The sequence below is a fragment of the Chelonia mydas genome, chromosome 3 (genome assembly GCF_015237465.2).
Source record: "Chelonia mydas isolate rCheMyd1 chromosome 3, rCheMyd1.pri.v2, whole genome shotgun sequence".
Lineage (NCBI taxonomy): Eukaryota > Metazoa > Chordata > Testudines > Cheloniidae > Chelonia > Chelonia mydas.
Genome location: NC_057851.1, coordinates 170,079,803 through 170,100,038, shown reverse-complemented (window position 1 = coordinate 170,100,038; position 20,236 = coordinate 170,079,803). Strand labels below are relative to the sequence as shown.

At 40.3% G+C, this 20,236-nt stretch overlaps 1 protein-coding gene across 5 annotated transcripts in view; it reads right to left on the bottom strand.

Moving 5' to 3' along the window:
- PRKCE (protein kinase C epsilon) overlaps positions 1–20,236 on the bottom strand; it is a 507,167-nt gene that overhangs the window by 87,195 nt on the left and 399,736 nt on the right. For all 5 annotated transcript variants that reach the window (XM_007062803.4, XM_027825224.3, XM_037895851.2 and 2 more), the window contains one exon: positions 15,780–15,934. In XM_007062803.4, the coding sequence (XP_007062865.1) occupies positions 15,780–15,934 (155 nt within the window). The remainder of the gene's footprint in view (positions 1–15,779; positions 15,935–20,236) is intronic.

Sequence of the window (20,236 nt, the reverse complement as noted above, 5' to 3'; positions counted from 1 at the left end):
TTCTAGGCTCCCAGTGTTAGATGGCACATTTGGACACCAGGTGCAATGCTGGTACTAGCCCACTGGGGGCCCTAACCAGGTATATCCCCCCCCCCCCACCCCCAACACATACTAAAAATTAATAGGTGGCCCCGCCTTGAGCTGCTCAGGGCCCTAAGCATTTGCCTTGTCTGCTTATGCCTGACATTGGCTCTGACCAGGTGTCTCTAATAACCAGCTGACAGTTGCTGTTGCACCACTAAATGCTTCTGATGATAATCCATTCTACTGTTGCTGTTACCCCTGAATCACCTCCAGGCGCAGAGTACTGCAAACATGACTCAAACTGGGTTTTAATGTATGGTTTTGCTGATCTGTCGCTCTCTTTGTTATTGCTGGGGAGTAAGTAGGATGTTGAGAGGTAGGCGAGGGAAATTTATAAAAGCAACTGGAGGCTTGTGCCACACAATAGCATCCGAGATCGCCATAGTTCTTCCCTATTCTTAGGAGAGGAATTATTTGTGATAACTCTGTGCTCCACCATTCCCACTGTAAGGTGGGTGGACATAATGGTGAAAACGTCTGTGACTCATTAACATAATAGAGCTAGCCTATTACATATCAAGTGTGTATGAGATGAGCTGTCCCGCTTGCATATGATCAAATAGAATATAATTCAGCTGAGATCCAGATTCAATTCTCTGCTGTGTCACAGACTTCCTATCTGACTTCGGGCAGGTCAGCTAGTCTCCCTGTGTTTCAGTCCCCCATCTGTAGAATATGGATAATACTTCCCTATCTCACTGGGGTGTTGTGAGGATAAAAAATACATTAAAAGATTGTGAGACACTCAGATACTATCGCATTGGGCACCCATATAAGTATCTTCGATGACAGATTTGCTTTGCTGGTGCTTCAGGCTAGCCATGCGAATAAATATATTTTGTGGGTTTATTTTGTATGTCCTGTCTGGCTTGTGTCCTTAGTACCCTCCTTTTCAGTTGTGAAAGCTGGGTTACGTACACCAAACAGGAGCGGAGGTTGAACAGTTTCCACCTCCACTGTCTTAGAAAAATCTTTGTCGTTACTTGGGACCAATGGATCACCAATAACAAGATCCTTGCAAGAACTGCCCTGCAGACTATGCTGGACATTTGCAGACTTCGCTGGAGCGCATGCCTCAAGATCATCTGCTGAAAGCTGTGCTCTATGGGCAATGTAAGAACTGCCTGTGACACAGAGGAAGACCAAAGCTCTGATACAGTGACAAGGTCAAGCAAGGCCTCAATAAATTCAGCATTCCCACTGACGACTGGGAAAATCCTGCCCACAATTGTTCAGTTTGGAGAAACCGGATTAAGACTGGTGTACTCACGCTGCAGAGCCATCAGAGAGCCCAGGCTGAGGCCCGTAGGTGAGCCAGGAAGCAAAGTGTGCTCCAACCTCTACCTGGTGAGAGGACCTGTAGCCACTGTGGGAAGGTTTGCTGCTCAGGCATTGGGCTCTTTTCCCATACCATAGCTAAGCACTACTGACAGACTGACTTTGTTGCATCTCCTTTTGTCTCTCAAGATGTTTGATGGCCATATAACTGTCTGTAGTTGACATGCTGTGATGATGATAGGAGTAGAAGCCCTATAAATATAATTCTCCCTCTCTAAAATCCTCCAGCTAAGCATAAATTCTCTGGAGAGGAGATCTAGAGAATGGCAGGAGCAATTTTTCTTTCAGTTCCACATAAAAGGTAGTACTGGATTAAAGTGGCCTTTGGTGAAAAAAGTGTATCTGTATGTTTATATTTATGTTATCTCCATGCTTACTCACTCTTGTTCCTCTGAGACTGATATTGCAACTAAGTTCATCCGATGAAGTGAGCTGTAGCTCATGAAAGCTTATGCTCAAATAAATTTGTTAGTCTCTAAGGTGCCACAAGTCCTCCTTTTCTTTTTGCGGATACAGACTAACAAGGCTGCTACTCTGAAACCTGTCATTATGCTAAGTTCTACTAGTTTGTTGTCAAGGACAGGTCAACATGTCCGATGAAAAGACTGTAGGAAAAGTACAGAGTAGCAGCCGTGTTAGTCTGTATCCGCAAAAAGAAAAGGAGTACTTGTGGCACCTTAGAGACTAACACATTTATTTGAGCATAAGCTTTCGTGAGCTACAGCTCACTTCATTGGATGCATTCAGTGGAAAATACAGTGGGGAGATTTATATACACAGAGAACATGAAGCAATGGGTGTTACCATACAGACTGTAACAAGAGTGATCAGGTAAGGTGAGCTATTACCAGCAGGAGAGCGGGGGTGGGGTGGGAACCTTTTGTAGTGATAATCAAGGTGGGCCATTTCCAGCAGTTGACAAGAACGTCTGAGGAACAGCGTGGGTGGGGGGGGGGGGGAAATGAATAAACATGGGGAAATAGTTTTACTTTGTGTAATGACCCATCCACTCCCAGTCTTTATTCAAGCCTAATGTAATGGTGTCCAGTTTGCAAATTAATTCCAATCCATCAGTCTCTCGTTGGAATCTGTTTTTGAAGATTTTTTGTTGAAGAATTGCCACTTTTAGGTCTGTAATTGAGTGACCAGAGAGACTGAAGTGTTCTCCAACTGGTTTTTGAATGTTATAATTCTTGACGTCTGATTTGTGTCCATTTATTCTTTTACATAGAGACTGTCCAGTTTGGCCAATGTACATGGCAGAGGGGCATTGCTGGTACATGATGGCATATACCACACTGGTAGATGTGTAGGTGAACAAGCCTCTGACAGTGTGGCTGATGTGATTAGGCCCTATAATGGTGTCTCCTAAATAGATATGTGGACACAGTTGGCAATGGGCTTTGTTGCAAGGATAGGTTCACAAAGTAAAACTATTTCCCCATGTTTATTCCCCCCCCGCTGTTCCTCAAACGTTCTTGTCAACTGCTGGAAATGGCCCACCTTGATTATCACTACAAAAGGTTCCCACCCCACCCCCGCTCTCCTGCTGGTAATAGCTCACCTTACCTGATCACTCTTGTTACAGTCTGTATGGTAACACCCATTGCTTCATGTTCTCTGTGTATATAAATCTCCCCATTGTATTTTCCACTGAATGCATCCAATGAAGTGAGCTGTAGCTCACGAAAGCTTATGCTCAAATAAATGTATTAGTCTCTAAGGTGCCACAAGTCCTCTTTTTCTTTTTGTAGGAAAAATGGTCATGCAGGTAGCTCACCATGTGGCAAATAATACTCATGTGAATTTCTTTAAATCCAAAACAAATTACCAGCTATACATACAGTGTTTCAATTCTATTTCCCTTTCACTTACAGTAGGCCCTGACCTCCTATTAAACTTGTAAGTAAATTTAGCTAATTTACAAGGTTTTTATTTCTTTTAATGCCCGCTTTAGTAATTTAATCTAAAATGTACATGAAAATTTATTTTTATTACACTGGTAATTTATTTTGGTCCATTCTTTTCTAATCACTTTTCTGGTGATATCAATACATTTTTACCACTTTGTTTCAATTCTTTTTCTCTTACTGAAGAATAATTGCCTTTCAGGTTTAGATTAGTGGATCACAAATTATCTTCTCTTTCTGCCAACATTAATTTTGACCAGAATTAGTTTGTTAAGTGATCCCGAGATATTCTGGCCTTATCACTTTTCAGCACAATCTTGGCTGAGGGTCCATTTTGTTTCAGTCTCTGGTTCTCCCATCAAGGTTGGTTATGGTTTATCTGAGGTTTTCCTGGTGAAGTCCTGGCATTGGCTATTCTGACTGTGGTGTTGGCTTTCATTCTCTGCTGAAAATGCTGGGTTTCTTACTGGCTGGTTTTCTCTTCTGTAATCCTTCTGGTTACTTTGGAGGTCTGCTTTCCCTCTGGCATTGGCCTTGCTGGTTCCAAATTAGGTGCCAGCATGTCTGGTTTCTAGCTCTCCTTTTTACAGAGGAATGCAAATTCTCCTCTTTTACTAGTTATTATTACATCCTTTCCTTTTGATTATTGGCACGGTTGGTACTTTGCCTTCAGGTGAATTAGCTTAATGGATCTCTTCTGAAACAGTTCATAGATGCAAGTACTGTTGGCTACAGTTCAATACCAGGTACAAATCATGTTAGAAAGAGCAGAAAGTACTAAGAGTTTCAAACCTGTCAGACTTATTAAACAGACGATGACAAACTAAGTTCTGTGACATCAAGTCATTTTAGTCCACCTCCTAATTAATTAATTTTCGTTTTCTTCACTTAAACATCGAGGAGCAACTAAACTGGAAATTAAAATGCTGCAAGTTTCAATGATTTTTTTTTCTTCTGAATTTCAAAACTGGACAGATTTTTCCATTTTCCAAAATTTGCTGCAGTTTTTTTGTATTTAAAAAATTGGAATGTTCAAAAATGACATTTTTCTGTTTTGCAATTTAAAAAATTCAATTCTGAAAACTCTCACCAAGACCCCAATCCCTCAGACATTTATGCACAGGCGTAACTTTATGCAGGTGAGTAGTCTCATTGAATTAAAACAGACTTTCACATGCACAGAGTGAAGAACAGCTTGCTAGAGTGGATCCGCTGTAACTAAGTCGACCAATCAAAACTGACAATGAAAAAACCCAAGAACAAAAAAGAAAACAAAAAACAGTAAATGCAAAATGAAAACTAAAAATGATAAACAATTATAAAAGATTTCTGTCAAAACATGGAAAATATTAGAACTATCAAAATGTTTTCATGAAAATAACCATGTTTTAAATGGTCACATTTTATACCCCCTGACCTCCATGTTCCCTCCAAAAAAAGGGATCAATTTTATTTTTACTTGCTCTGTTGAATAAAAACTTAAATCTAGAGCTGCTTAAACATGTTGGACCAACAATGACATTGAGAGTTATCCCTTTCTCTGCTGCACTCTTCTCTCTAACAGCCTGGCGGAAACCCTTTGAAGTGCCAACGTTTCATGGTAATATACGGAACAGCACCTGAGAACAGTTTGCCCCAGGCGCTGTTCCACATATTACAATGGAACATTGGAAAGAGCATTCAACAGCATGCGAGAGGTCACAGCCTCATTCCAAATATAAGGCAATGATTGCAGCAATGGTGTGACAGAAACATCAACTGTTTTAGAGACAAACAAACTTGTAGGGCCCTACGGAGACTCAGCCTTAACTTTGATTTCCCTTCCTTTTGTCAGTTTGTGTCTCAGCCTTTGAACGCCAAGGTTTTAAATTTAGGATTCTATCTTCAAGATTTTAATGCTATGAAAAATAAAATTAAATTTATTCTCATTTCACTGTTCAGAAAAAAAATTGACCAAAAATTATAATGGATTGGGACTTGTATATTTATTTCCATTGACACAACAAAGATGTTTCTTAATGTTGTAGAGAAAACTGCAGGGATTGTGTGATTTCAATAAACCATAGTATTAGCATGTGCTGTGGTATAGTCGATTTTTATTTCACATGTGCATCCCGTAGTTAAAGTCTACTTATCAAGTGCAGGAAGATAATACACATTTTTCCTGTTATGAAAGTAAAAACAGAAATACCAAACATCCTAAAATAATTGACATTCAAAACAGAAAATAAATATTTTTTCATACTTCCTGTTAGCAATAAGGTTTTGCTGTTGTTATCTGTCATGAAGTGCTGTTCCCCTTCCTACAGTGTCTGCCGGAACATGGTTGCCCTCCAAGGAATGTAAACTTGGCATTAGCCCTGGCAGACTCCCACTCCCTCCTGCCCTCTCTCATTTAACATTGACTCACTCCCATACTATAATGGGAAGGTAGGGGTCGCAGTTTTATTTACATAATGTAACATTATAAAAACAGGCATTAAACAAGGAAAACCTTGCACCAAATAAACCTGAGTAAAAAAATAATGACACTGATCTTCCCATTAGAAACTCCTCTTGGAAATAGCATACCATTCCCAAAGTTAGGGCAATGTTGCTAATGGACCTTCTTTTTAATGTTATATGCCCATTAATCTTTCCTTATATACCCAATTCTTCTGCAAGCCTGATGCTTCCCATCTAAACTGAGGGATTTCTTAAGATCCAAAACCAGAAGAAATTTTTAAAACATTCTAGAGTTGAAAGGACCACATGGTTTACATCCTATTCCCACAGTCTTTTCTCTTCCTTCCCACAGCTGGAAATCTTGTTAAAGGGCTCTCCTACGTAACAGCAGTTTTCAGTACAATACATAAGCTAGGCAGATGGCAAGGTGGACTATTTCAGACAGAATGCCAGAACCATGAGAACCAACACTTCTTCCCACTTCACATCTTCTTCAGCCCTGTTTCTCTCCACCCTAGCCCTTTGCCTTCTTCTGCAAAGAGGCATCCTGCTTACTGCTTCATTTAGGGACTACTGACCTGCCTAGATTCAATAAAGTGAGAATCTAGGGAGGCTGGGAGTCCAGGATATTAAACCCCTTCAGCCATCATCCCCCAGTTTTGGAGACTAAGACCCTTAAACTTAGGGCTAGAATGTGTTTCAAGGAACAGATATGAAGAAAGAGTGGTACCTAATTACACCATCCTATGAGTAGACCCAGAAGACATTGACTCTGACACACACAGGAAGCTCAGTTCCTTCCGTCCTTCCCCTTTGGACTGGGGGTGATAGGAACAATTTGTTGGCAGCTGCAGAGGAGTGGCCACCAAACAGCATGGCTTGATGGCTTCAGGGCAGCCCTGCATGCAGTTTCTCACCTCAGTTTCCCTTCTTGGATCCCCAAATAAAGTCCACACAGGATTTTTCCAGTCCAGTCACAACAGCTCTCCTTAGGGTCTGATTTATTAACTTAAAATTCACAACTAAACACAAAAGTCTTCCCTCCAGACTTCCACTGGGTACAGCCCATACTCCCCTAGTCTGGTCTGAAAGAGTCCCCCCTGCCTCAGCACTCTACTCCCAGCCCTTCTTAGCTGGAGCAGTTCCCCTGGTCTCACAGTCCTCCCTGAAAGAGACACTCTCTCTCTCTCTCACACACGCACACACACAGAGACTCATTCACTCCAGGAAATTGCCTGATTCTCCTCAGGTGGGGCTCAGTCTCTAATCAGGGTTGATTTGGTCCCATGCTCTCCAGCCCAACGGGCAAGCCACTTGTTACATGGGCCTAAACCAGAAGCAAAGACACCCTCAAATCAGATTGGCTGTGAGGGACAATACACTGGGGGAGGGGGGAGGGGCAACAGAAGTATGTAGGAGGTGCACAATACTTACTTACTTCTGTGTGCCTAGACAGAAGGTCTGAGTATCCTGTGCAGTGTAAGATCCCTCTTATCCTCTTTCTGGCCATATTGACTAAGAGACAATCTAGCCCTCAGTGACCTAACAAGCTGAATGACTCACTCTTTTTCAGTTTGTATACGCATTAAATATTCTTTATATAGTAAAAAGTAGATTTAAACTACTGTATTTCCTACTCATGCTCTTTGTGAGTTATAGTTTTACATGTTAACATGCAAAGAAATCTGGGGAATACTTGTCAAGCAACTTATTTGGTTGCTACCATTCAAAATATCAGACTGAGGTAACGTGGAAAATGCTGACTTTTAAAATGGTGGCCACTGGATAGAGTGTTTTCATTGGTGTTAAATATAATTGCATTACATTGTCTAGGTTGCACTGAACTGTATAGCAACCACAATTGCAGTCAGACTTTCTAAATATTGCACTTTGTCAAAAGAAAACACCAACAAAAGTACTTTTAATTTGAGGTACTTGTTCTCTGAGACACATGGATGTGCGTTATTACATATTGTTGCCTTGATAGAGAAAGTGCTGATCTTCAAAGGAAATAATCAATCAACATCCTAACTACTGTACTTTCTGAGCATTAAAGAACATAGAGTTTCTGTAAGAAAAAAATCCCTGATGTACACAGGGACTGGCACAAGCATATTTATATTCAAATTCTTCTTAATAGTATGCGAATATGTCCTTCATCACAACCAGTCTATTCATTAGAAAGTGCCCAGAGCTACAACTTTAGGAGGAATGCATTTGGGTCTGTAACCCCAAAAAGCTGAAATAAGCTACCTAGGCACACTGAAATATTGTTATTATTTATCTGTATTACCATAGCACCAAGGAGCCCTACTCTTGGATCAGGATCCCACTGTGCTAGGAACTGTACAAACACAGAAGGAAAAGACAGTTCCTGTCCCAAAGAGCTTACAGATAGGGCTGTCGATTAATCACAGTTAACTGAGCAATTAACTCAAAAAAATTAATCGCAATTTAAAAAATTAATTGCAATTAATTGCAGTTTTAATCGCACTGTTAAACAATAGAATACCAATTGAAATTTATTAAATGTTTTTGATTTTCTACATTTTCATATATATTGTATTCTGTGTTGTATCTGAAATCAAACTGTATATTATTTTTATTACAAATATTTGCACTGTAAAATGATAAAAGAAATAGTATTTTTCAATTCACCTCATACAAGTACTGTAGTGCAATCTCTTTATCGTCAAGTGCAACTTACAAATGTAGATTTGTTTTGTTACATACCTACACTCAAAAACAAAACAATGTAAAACCTCAGAGCCTACAAGTCCACTCAGTCCTACTTCTTTTTCAGCCAATTCCTAAGACAAACAAGTTTGTTTACATTTAGGGGAGCTAATGCTGACTCTTCTTATTTACAAGGTCACCAGAAAGTGAGAACAGCCATTTGCATGGCACTTTTGTAGCCGGCATTGCAAGATATGTAATGTGCCAGATATGCTAAACATTCGTATGCCCCTTCATGCTTCGGCCACCGTTCCAGAGGACATACTTCCATGCTGATGGTGCTCATTAAAAAAATAATGCGTTAATTAAATTTGTGACTGAACTCCTTAGGGGGAGAATTGTATGTCCCTGCTCTGTTTTACATGCATTCTGCCATATATTTCATGTTATACCAGTTTCAGATGATGACCCAGCGCACGTTGTTCATTTTAAGAACACTTTCACTGAAGATTTGACAAAATACAAAGAAGGTGCCAATGTGAGATTTCTAAAGACAGCTACAGAACTCGACCCAAGGCTTAAGAATCTGAAGTGCCTTCCAAAATCTGAGAGGGACGAGGTGTGGAGCATACTTTCAGAAGTCTTAAAAGAACAACACTCTGATGTGGAAACTATAGATCCTGAACCACCAAAAAAGAAAATCAATCTTCTGCTGGTGGCATCTGACTCAGATGATTAAGATGAACATGCATTGGTCCGCACTGCTTTGGATTGTTATTGAGCAGAACCCGTCATCGGCCTGGACACATGTCCCTGGGATGTTGTGTGAAGCATGAAGGGACATATGAATCTTTAGCACATCTGGCATGTAAATATCTTGCGACACTGACTACAACAGTGCCATGAAAATGCCTGTTCTCACTTTTCAGGTGACATTGTAAACAAGAAGCGGGCAGCATTATCTCCTGCAAATGTAAACAAACCTGTTTGTCTGAGCAATTGGCTGAACAAGAAGTAGGACTGAGTGGACCTGCAAGCTCTAAAATTTTACATGGTTTTATTTTTGAATACAGTTTTCTTGTATATAATTCTACATTTGTAGGTTTAAATTTCATGATAAAGAGATTGCACTACAGTACTTGTATGAGGTGAACTGAAAAATACTATTTCTCTTTTTACAGTGCAAATACTTGTAATGAAAAATAAATATAAAGTGAGCACTGTACACTTTGTATTCTGTGTTGTAATTGAAATCAATATATTTGAAAATGTAGAAAACATCCAAAAATATTTAAATAAATTGTATTTTATTATTGTTTAAATTAGTCGCGATTAATTTTTTCAGTCGATTGACAGTCCTACTTACAACCTAAGTAAAAAATAAACTAACCTACAAAAAAGACACCTGTGGTTTAAGATATTTCTCATCCCTTACCTCTTTAAAGTGAACTGTCATTGTGACTGTTCAGCTTTCTTATCTTCTGTTTTAGACTGAGTGCCCTGCTGACTTATTTAACTGGTGATGAAGTGTACTGGAGAAATACTGCACTGTATAGCAATTGTTCTCTAAGATCCTCATGGAAAAGAGACATACAGCTCACAGGGTTATACTCTTAAAATTTGGCTTATAAGGATAAACATGAATGTTGGTGTTTGCCTTAATGTTGGTGTTTGCCAGTGGTGCCTCAATCTAATTCCAGTGGCCTCAGCTGGGAATAACAAGAATTCATTAAGTATCCTTTCACAGATTTTAAGGCCACAAGGAACCTTTATAATCACCCAGTTTGATCTTCTTCATAAAACAGGCCATAGAATTCCACCCAAGTATTCTTGCATGAGCTCAATATTTTTTGGTTAAACTAGAGCAGCGGTAGGCAACCTATGGCACGCGTGCCAAAGGCGGCACGCGAGCTGATTTTCAGTGGCACTCACACTGCCTGGGTCCTGCCACCGGTCCGGGGGGCTCTGCATTTTAATTTAATTTTAAATGAAGCTTCTTAAACATTTTAAAAACCTTATTTACTTTACATACAACAATAGTTTAGTTATATATTAAAGACTTGTAGAAAGGACCTTCTAAAAACGTTAAAATGTATTACTGGCATGCGAAACCTTAAATTAGAGTGAATAAATGAAGACTTGGCACACCACTTCTGAAAGGCTGCCGACCCCTGAACTAGAGCATATAATAATAAGGGCTGTGAAGTGCAGAGAAATATAAAAGTAGCAGTCAGTGGAAGTGGTTAGACTGAACTGATGGTCTCCTCCTAACTGCTAGTTCAGTGCATGCTCCCCTACACTGAAGAGTATATTAAACTGCTGATGACTGACTTTAAGGAGTCAAATGGTCCATGGTCTTTCATCAATGGGTTCACAGGCAAAATCAGTGTTGTGGTTTCAACTCAAGTCATGAAGTTATGGTACCATTTTTCATAATTGGTATGTCTGTCTGAATGGCACAGCACAAATAACAAGAGTGCTGCTGGTCTGGGCTGACCTAAAGGGGCTTTCATTATAAACTTTATGGGTAAGTCTGTGCAGTGCCTGACTGACTCTGCTTGTACTATCAGTCCCAGATATGCCTAAATACCACCAAATACTAGATTGTGGGGGAAAATAATTCAAGATGGCTTATTACTTGTTAAGCTCTGAGAGTGTGTTTAGCACTTTGAAGGACATGGAAGACACACTCCCTGCACTGAGGACCTTCCATAATCTCATTAGAATGACATCACAAAGCATATCAAGGTTCAATCATACAGCACAGCTTTTTAAAAAAACAGCAATACATCTTTATATGGGAATATTTATATAAATTGAGAATGTGACCTTTGTTTTCACCACAAGCAGCAGAATCAGATCAACAGCATTGAGATACATAACTCTATTACACAAATAATTTAAATAAGACCGGAAACTGCTGTTGAGCCAATTGCAAAGGCATGAACTTAGAGCTGAATTTCTTTTTTTCAAATGGGAAACTTGCTTTCCCTTTTAACTGTGGAGGAAATGAGGATAATACTGGCTATTGAAGAAGATCATCACTAACTAGCCTTGTAACACTCTAAAAATCTAATCAACAAGCCAGAGCACTAGCTAGAGAGTTGCGCTTTTGGAAATAGACAGTTATGTTTAGCTCCAAACAGATACTTCCAAATATGTGGCTAAGCAGAAGCCTGAAGACATATTAGGTATTTTGAAACCTTACTCCCTTCAGACATGGTCCAAGCATGCCCTGAAATACTGCCCATATAAGCAACATTTCCCACCGTGGAGAACACCCACTAATTTCATACCACAATGTCTTTGGTAGAGCTATCACTATACAGGAAGTGTGTATTACTTCATTTGAGTGTCTGAGGGTAGATTAGGTATTTTGATTGGTGGTTAATCCAGGGCAAAGAGTACCTTTTTTTTTTTTTTTTTTTACTTTTGCTAGCTCACCACACCACTTTGGAGATATAAATGAAAAAATTAAAACTAAATGCCTTTTCTTTCCAGTGAGTCAGTGCAATGTTTCAAACAATGATGATGGATCTTTTCCCTGAAAGATGACTGCTTTCTGGGGCATGTTAAATACTAACAAACATTTTAGCATTCCTCAAGGGCTGTTCACGCCATGTATGAGTCATGACCTTTTCTTATAGTATATTATATAAGTCAATAGTGTGTTGCTGTTGAAAAAAAGGCCAGTGTCACTGTGTGACGTATTAATAGGAGTGTCATATTTCAGACTCATAATGTAATTGTCCTACTTTACTCAGCACTGGTGAGGCCTGCTGGAGTACTGTGTCCAGTTTTGAGCACCACACTTCAAGAAAGATGTAAATATATGGGTCCAGAGTAGCAAAAATGATAACAGGTTTGGAAAACATGACTTATTAGGAAAGGCTGAAAGAATTGGGCATATTTTGTTTAGAGAAGAGGACTGCAGGGACATGATAACAGTCTTCAACGTGAAAGGTAGTTATAAAGAGGATGGTGATCAATTGTTCTCCATGCCTCGTCAGAGCAGGACAAGAAGTCTCGCTCAGATTGCTAAAAGGGAGATTTAGATTAGATTTTAGGAAAATCTTTCTAACTGGTTACTTAGGGAGGTTATGGAATCCCAGCCACTGGAGGTTTTAGGGAACAGATTAAACCAGGGGAGGGCAAACTACAGGCCGTGGGCCGGATCCGGCCCATCATGGCTTTCAATCCAGCCCGCAGGATTGCCAGCCCTGTGGCACAGCCTGCACCTGTCTGCCCTGGCCCTACGCTGCTCCCGGAAGCAGCCAGCACCACATCCCTGCGGCCCCTGGGGAAGGGGGGAGCAGAGGGCTCCGTGTGCTGCCCTCACATGCAGGCACCACCCCATGCAGCTGCCATTGACCAGGAATGGGGAACCGTGGCCAATTGGAGCTTCGGAGGTGGAACCCACAGGTGAGGGCAGCACGCAGCGGAGCCGCCTGCCCACCCCGAACCCCCAGGAGCCACTGCCGGACACACTGGCCACTTCCGGGAGTGGCAAGGGGACAGGGCAGGCAGGGAGCCTGCCTTAGCCCCGCTGTGCACCGCTGCCATCCCGGAGCCGCTCAAGGTAAGCGGCGCCAGGCCAGAGCCCACACCCTGAACTCCTCCTGCATCCCGCACCCCAATCCGCTGCCCTGAGCCCCCTCCCACACTCCGCACCCCTCCTGCACTTCACCCCCTGCCCTGAGTCCCTTCCTGCACACCACACCCCTTCCCATGCCCCGCACTCCCTCCTGCACCCCCAGCCCCAGCCCTACATTCACGGTCCTGCATACAATTTCCCCAGCCAGATGTGGCCTTTGGGTCAAAAAGTATGCCCACCCCTGGATTAGACAAACACCTGTCAGGAATGATTCAGGCATACTTGGTCCTGTCTCACTGCAGGGGATGGATGGTGGGGGGTGGACTGGTGACCTCTTGAGGTCCCTTCCAGCCTTACATTTCTATGAGTCGATGATTATGATGATATTATGGATTAGAGATCTTCAATTGTTTTTTAAAAGTAACTGAAATGTACATTTTTATATGTTGTTATGGTTCTCAGTGACCTTCAGGTGAGAAATTAATAGTTACTAGGAATAAAACAATGTCCAGGTCAAAGAAACGATAGTAAAATAAAGCAGCAGGAAGGGATGTGTTCTTAGTGAATTTTCCTTGCTTTCATCTCAGAACCCACATTTTTTTCTTCTCATTTGTCTCCCCTGAAACTAGCCCTAGTGCAAATACTCCACCAATTATTTTAATACCACAGCATGTCTTTCTACAGTGTGCCAGAGCTATGGCAGTATAGGCTACTGAGTAAGAAGCTGAGACTAACTCAGAGAGCTTTAAACCACAGAGCATTGCTCACTCATCAGCGTTTAGAGTGTGCTAAAAAGACATTGTTAAAATGAGTGTGTACACAGTGATCCAGTGTAGTTCAGAGCCAAATCCCAATGGCTTGACATATGAGAGAGAAGGAGTAGAGGGAAGGTTATTACACATATCCATATCAGGAAGGTGTCGTGTAATTTTATCATTTTGGATTTTCTTCACACTGCGGGTAATTTGTCTGAAAAGTGACCTTTTTGTTTGGTTCACTGAAATCAGTAAATTAACTGCTAATTACTCAGGGTGTAAATTCCAGCTACCAGTGCTGAGAAATGAACAATAGCCTATTTAGAAGAATTAATCCTCAAAATCCTTCACTTGTTAAGACACCAAACTCCTCCCCTTCCCTCCCCTTCCCCCCAAAAAAGGTAATTTATGAAATTCTGACACATTCAGAGAGGGTTACCTAAACCCTACTGATGTGTTGTTTTGGAAATAAATAAACCGGGGTGGAAGAGTCCTTACATAGGCAACAAAGGTAAGATATGTATTTAGGGTGTGAGCACTTGGAACCATTTAAACCCCAGAAGAAGAGGGGTTGGAAAAGGTCCAAATTGTATCTGATGAACTGATTTTACTTCTGCAAGAATTACATCCTGATTGTCAGTGTTGTGGATCAGCCAGACATCCGACTGCAGCTAGAAATGGCCAACCCTAGGACTGGTCAACACTTTTCTGTCAAAAAAAGTTTGTTTTTTGACCCAATAAACATTGTCAAAGAAAAGTGTCTGCTTTCCATGGAAAATTTTGACTTATCATCAAAAAATGAAACTTTTCCACTTTTTGATGGGAAGTTGAAAGTGCCCATGGAAAGCAGACACTTTTCTGTGAAAATGTTCATTAAGTCAAAACCCCACTTTTCTATAAAAAAACAGTTTTTTGACAGAAAAATGTTGACCAGTCCTAGGGTTGGTCATCTCTAGCTCTCACTGAGTCCATTTTCCAAGAAGCTCTAACGCAGCATCTTTAAATATGAGTCCATCAATTTTTTAAATTCCATGTCCTCAGCTAGACTTTTTTCACATAAAAAATTTAGGTCCCCTAAAATAAGTCATATTGAAAATTTGAGTTTGGGAGTAGGAATATCAGAAACTCTAATATATATCCATGGCCCGCAACAGACTTAGAGATTTCAATAAGGTTTAAAAGACCCACATCCCAAAACCTACAGCTATGCTGCTTGCTTCAGGCAGGCAAGATTTATCGCAAGTGGTGACAGGCTGCCAAAAATAATTTAAAAAGAGAGGAAGGGTGAAACGACAAGATAAAGGACTTAATAAACATATGGATAACAGGGTGAAAATTTCTCAAGTGGTTCCTCATTTCTAATAATAAATATTTATTCTTAAATGCATTCTCCACAGCACAACAAAAATGTTCATAAATTGGTTTGGTTTGTTTTATTTTAAACTGGAAGGGTAGTGATTTAGTTTAGTTTTTGTTCAGATGGGAACTTTGGGCAGTAACAAGCAAATCCAAATTGTCTGCAAAGAGCCACTTCCTGTTAGGGATTGAGACTTCATCCTAACAGTTAAAAAGAAAGGCCATTGCAAACTACTATCCTGATTCTATCAGACTGGAGACAAGTAGGACAAACAAACTCAGGAAGTGGCAGGGAGTTCGAAAGCGAGAGGAAATCTATGGCACAGAGAGGAAAGTGAAGAGATTGCGCTGATCTGCAAAAAGTTCACCCCTAGGTCAGAATGTGCCAAGCTTTTCAAAAAGCTTTATTTGTACTATAATACAAAACTGGCACACACAGCTGGCGACTGCTGCAGAGACTATTCAAATGTTAACATTCTGAATGATAAACTGCCAAAAAAAGTTCTATGTAAGCAAATTGGAACAAACAACTAATCTAAATCTGGTTGCTAAGAGACAGAGGTTTACAGCCAAATTCACCCCCAGCTCTCAAGAATACTTCATTCTTAATCAAAAGAGTACCTGTAGATGACGCCATGTTGGTGAAGAAACATGAGTGCTGATGTGACCTCTGCAGCATAGAAGCGGGATCGAGGCTCGTCAAATTTGCGTGAGCGCTGAATTTGAAACATTAGATCTCCACCATTTACATATTCCATGACGAAAAAGAGGCGGTCCTGAAATTAATTAAAACAGTGCTATTTAGCTAATTTCTTTCAGCCACACAAAGGGCTGCTTTAAACTACACATTAGGCGACAGCAGGATTTGCGTCAAGAAACTGAAGAACAAACGCTACAATTCTGAACTGGGGAAAGCTGACAACCAAAAAACAATAAACCCCAGGGAAGACTGATTCAAGAAAGAGTGAACGAAAGAGAAAAGGAAGAGAATTAAAATGTGATTAAAAAGTAATAAGGATTTTTAAAATAGTACAATCAGCTTTTTATTTTTAAAGAAATATTTACATGCTCTTTAAAAAAACATTTAAAATAAATATTACAAGACAATGTCGATTCTGTCAGCTGCTGAAGGGCAGGACGATTTTGTAGATTGCCTGCGCACCTGGCTCCCTATCCTTACATATTATCAGCTACTGGGTCTATAAAATGCCTTTTCTTCCAAATTATAACTTCACACTACATATTATTAATAATTTTTTATATGGAAACCAGTATTGCCAGGAGAAAGCAGTGAAAAATCATGAGTCAGGCTTTCTCAAAAATCATAAGACTGGCTTAAATATAATCATATTTTTAAAAAAAATCTATTTGGGGTTCTTTTTAATTGTCTTCTGGTTTTTGAATCTTCAGGGTTCATTTTTTCATACTTTCCTCCATAGCAATGAGGGATAGAAACCCTCTTCATTTTTCAGTGCCAGCTGCCATTCTAACACAATGACGTGACTTTGGGAGCTGGGGCTTTCAGAAAAACACCAAGTACTATAAGAGTCAAAATATAAAATAGCAGCAATTGGCAACACTGAGAAACCAAATGTGAATGACGCATTTGCATGTGAATGCAGATCAAGCATAGGCAAAGAATATGGTATACATATTTTTATCATCTCTGTCCCATTTTCTCTAAAGGTTTCTTGCCCATCCTTAGAATTTTGCCTAATTATATCATTAGCCTTACCCCTCCCCACCTTGCGCTTTCGCCTTTTGCTTGGAACCCTATTTTCAGATGCTTTATTATTAAAATATGTCTTTCTATGCACAATGTCTAAAACAGATCACACATTTTATAGATTAGTACTTTTTAATGGACTAATATTATCTAATGTAGTTGGTCTCAGAACTCATATAAGTCTTTACTCTGCCCTAACTGAGGCCCAAATTCACTAAAGCACTTAAACACCACTGACTTAAATTAAGCACGTGCTTAAGTGCTGTCCTGAATGTGGATGCTTTCCTGAAGGGGGGCTTGAAACATTTGCTTAGCCCAGTAAAGGTCACAAGTGGAGGATGTAGAGGAAGAAAATGCCAGCACCCCCACTGTACATATCAGAACATAGGAATTGCCACAATGGATCAGACCCGAGGTCCATCCTATCCATCATCCTGCAGCTGTGCCACTGTAGCACTGTAGTGTATAGACGTCGTAGATCAACTGAGGGGTTTTTCCATTGCTGTAGTTAATCCACCTCTCTGACAGGCAGTAGCTAGGTCGATGGAAGAATTCTTCCATCAACCTGGCCATGACTATACTGGGGCTTACATCGATCTAACTATGTCACACAGGGCATGACATTTTTCACAGCCCTGAGTGATGTATGTAGATGATCTAAATATCAAGCCCAGACCTGACAGTGACTGGTACCAGACAGCCACCATCATAGTCCTTTCCTGAAAGGAAAGACTGGGGAAACAATAGCATTACTGCTGCCAGAAGTAACAGACACTCCAAAGGGAATGGTATAGGCTATAGTCTTGCCGCCTGCCAGACTGACTCAATATTGCCAATCCAAAGTGTTCAAAAATCATGAGACAGGTCTCCAAAAATCATTAGATTTAAACCCTCATGATATTTGTGCCAAACAAAATAATACATGTGAGGTTCTTTTTTATTCTGATCCTCAGGTCACATTTTTCAACTTTTTTCTGCAACAATGAAGAACAGAACTTTGCTTTAAAATAACAAAAAGAAAAAGAAAAAAAAGCGGTGAAATGCTCATATAATCCCATGACTCCAGAATCTGGAGCATTAAAAAAGCAACAAATATTGCAAGACTCACAATAAAAATCACAAGACTTAGCAACACTGTCGACTGAGAGATTGCAGAGATGTGGGGCTAGGATACATTATACTTCCAAAGAGGAGATGCAAGCACCTCTTTTCAGAACATTCCCAATCTTTATTCCAAGAGGTGTAGTGCATACCTGTATGCTCTGCAGGCAGAATGCCTCTGAAGATTTGCATGGGGGAGGTACAACCAATTCCCAGCATTACTGTGTTTTACACCTTCCCATTTGGAGAGGACATGGGAGAACATTACAAATATGATAGGGATGAGAGGTCACAGTCTGTGTCATTCAGTTGGCTAAAGTAATTCCTCCCAACTTTAGTGATCACCTTTTCACTGTAGCATTTTATGTTCTGCCAAGTTGGTAGAGTCTGGGCATGACTGCACAGCAAGATAATCAGGCAGTGGGAGGAAGGGGTCAGCATTGCTACCTAACTATGACATGCTGGCTGAGTCCCAAAAATGCAACCCACTGGATGTGTCTACACCAGAAGAACAAAAGGACTCAGAGACATCAAATGCACAAAATGCTGTCGATTGTCCTTGCTATGCTATAGAGAATCCTGCAGGAACAGCCTTTCTATGTCATGAGACTGCCAAGTCACCTGTTCCACACTACTCAGCACTGTGAGTGAAGGAACTCTGGAGTAATTTCCTTGTGGGATGAAGATAAGGGAAGCAGTTGAAGACACGTAATTACAGTGCTTATGGTTTCTTTCTTCAGTGGGGAGATACTACTGGAGTGGAGACTGTATATTTATCTCCTAAACTGCCCATACTGCCCCCTTGACCTTGATTTTATTGCAGGCTAAAATTTAATGACCTTTGGATACTCCTACCTTAGATGAACAGAAGTACCCTCTAGAATTTTTGTAATCCCAGTCTATTTTCAAAAATGCTCAACTTTCTTGACTCTGATTTGAGCAGAGAGGATGCCCAACAAATCTTATGCAGAAATCTCAGCAGAACCCTCCTTCCTACACAGACCTATTAATATTTTCTGTATGTTACTTAAGATGAGCTCCCAGTTCTTGGATGATATCCTTAATCTTTGATCTACACAGAGACTAACTCTGTAACTCCAGTTGGGTGCACAGGGAATCACTTCAACGTCACTACCCCAATCAATGACTTCTGTAGGTGCAGTCATAGTACTTGCATGTTTGGTCCAAATAGAGCCCATATTCTGCTTGGAGTCCTCAAACACCTATCTGTGGCAATTCTAAGCATCACATACTGTGGAGGTCAAAATGTGATTTCCGTGGTTTTGGTTTAGGATCCTTTACAGGGTTTTCCTGATTTGACCAATCTAGAATTTAATCTGGATTGTGGAGCCAGATGTGTTGTGCTCAGTTTGAACACAGGGGATTCAGCAACAACTCCGATCCCAGGAATGGCAAGGTACTAAGTCACACATCTCCCTTCATTCTTTCAGATGGAAGGTAGCCTCACATGGATTATATTATACACACTTAAATGTACTTTTTCGTTTATGTGAAAGGGTATCAGACACCTTGTGTATTGACCAATGTTATGCCGTACAAACAGATTGCTCATCTCTCCAGGCAAGTGTTCACATTGGGTTTTGGATTTGCTGGTTTAACAGCACTGTGGATAAATTTATCCTACCGTGGTATTTGCTTGACATGGCATTAAGTGCCTACAAAATGCTCTTGTAGGTTACACTCTCCTACTACATACATTTACATTTCAAATAGCCTTCCTAGTTTTCCCAGGTGTGTATTACAGCCAATTTTATTGGAATTGGCAGCAAGAAATGTCTTTGAAAATCATGTTTTCCTTACGTTAAGAATTCAGGTGAGGATTTTTTATTTTAGTATAATGTCAATTTGTATAATCCATTATAATAAGATGCATCGTGTCAATACTGCAACACTGGCACAGAGAGCATCGTCCTGGAGAAAATAGGACTCTTGTATTTTTATAGGTTTCAGAGTAGCAGCTGTGTTAGTCTGTATTCACAAAAAGAAAAGGAGTACTTGTGGCACCTTAGAGACTAACAGAGCAAAGCTTATGCTCTAATAAATTTGTTAGTCTCTAAGGTGCCACAAGTACTCCTTTTCTTTTTGTATTTTTATGACACCCGGCTTTTCTAAACTATTATTTGGCTTTTCGTTTCCTATGCTCCAGAGAAAGGATCTGCTCAATCTGGAATGGGCATAAATCTAGACTAAAATAGGAGCACATGTGTTGGCATCTATATCAAACTCTGTT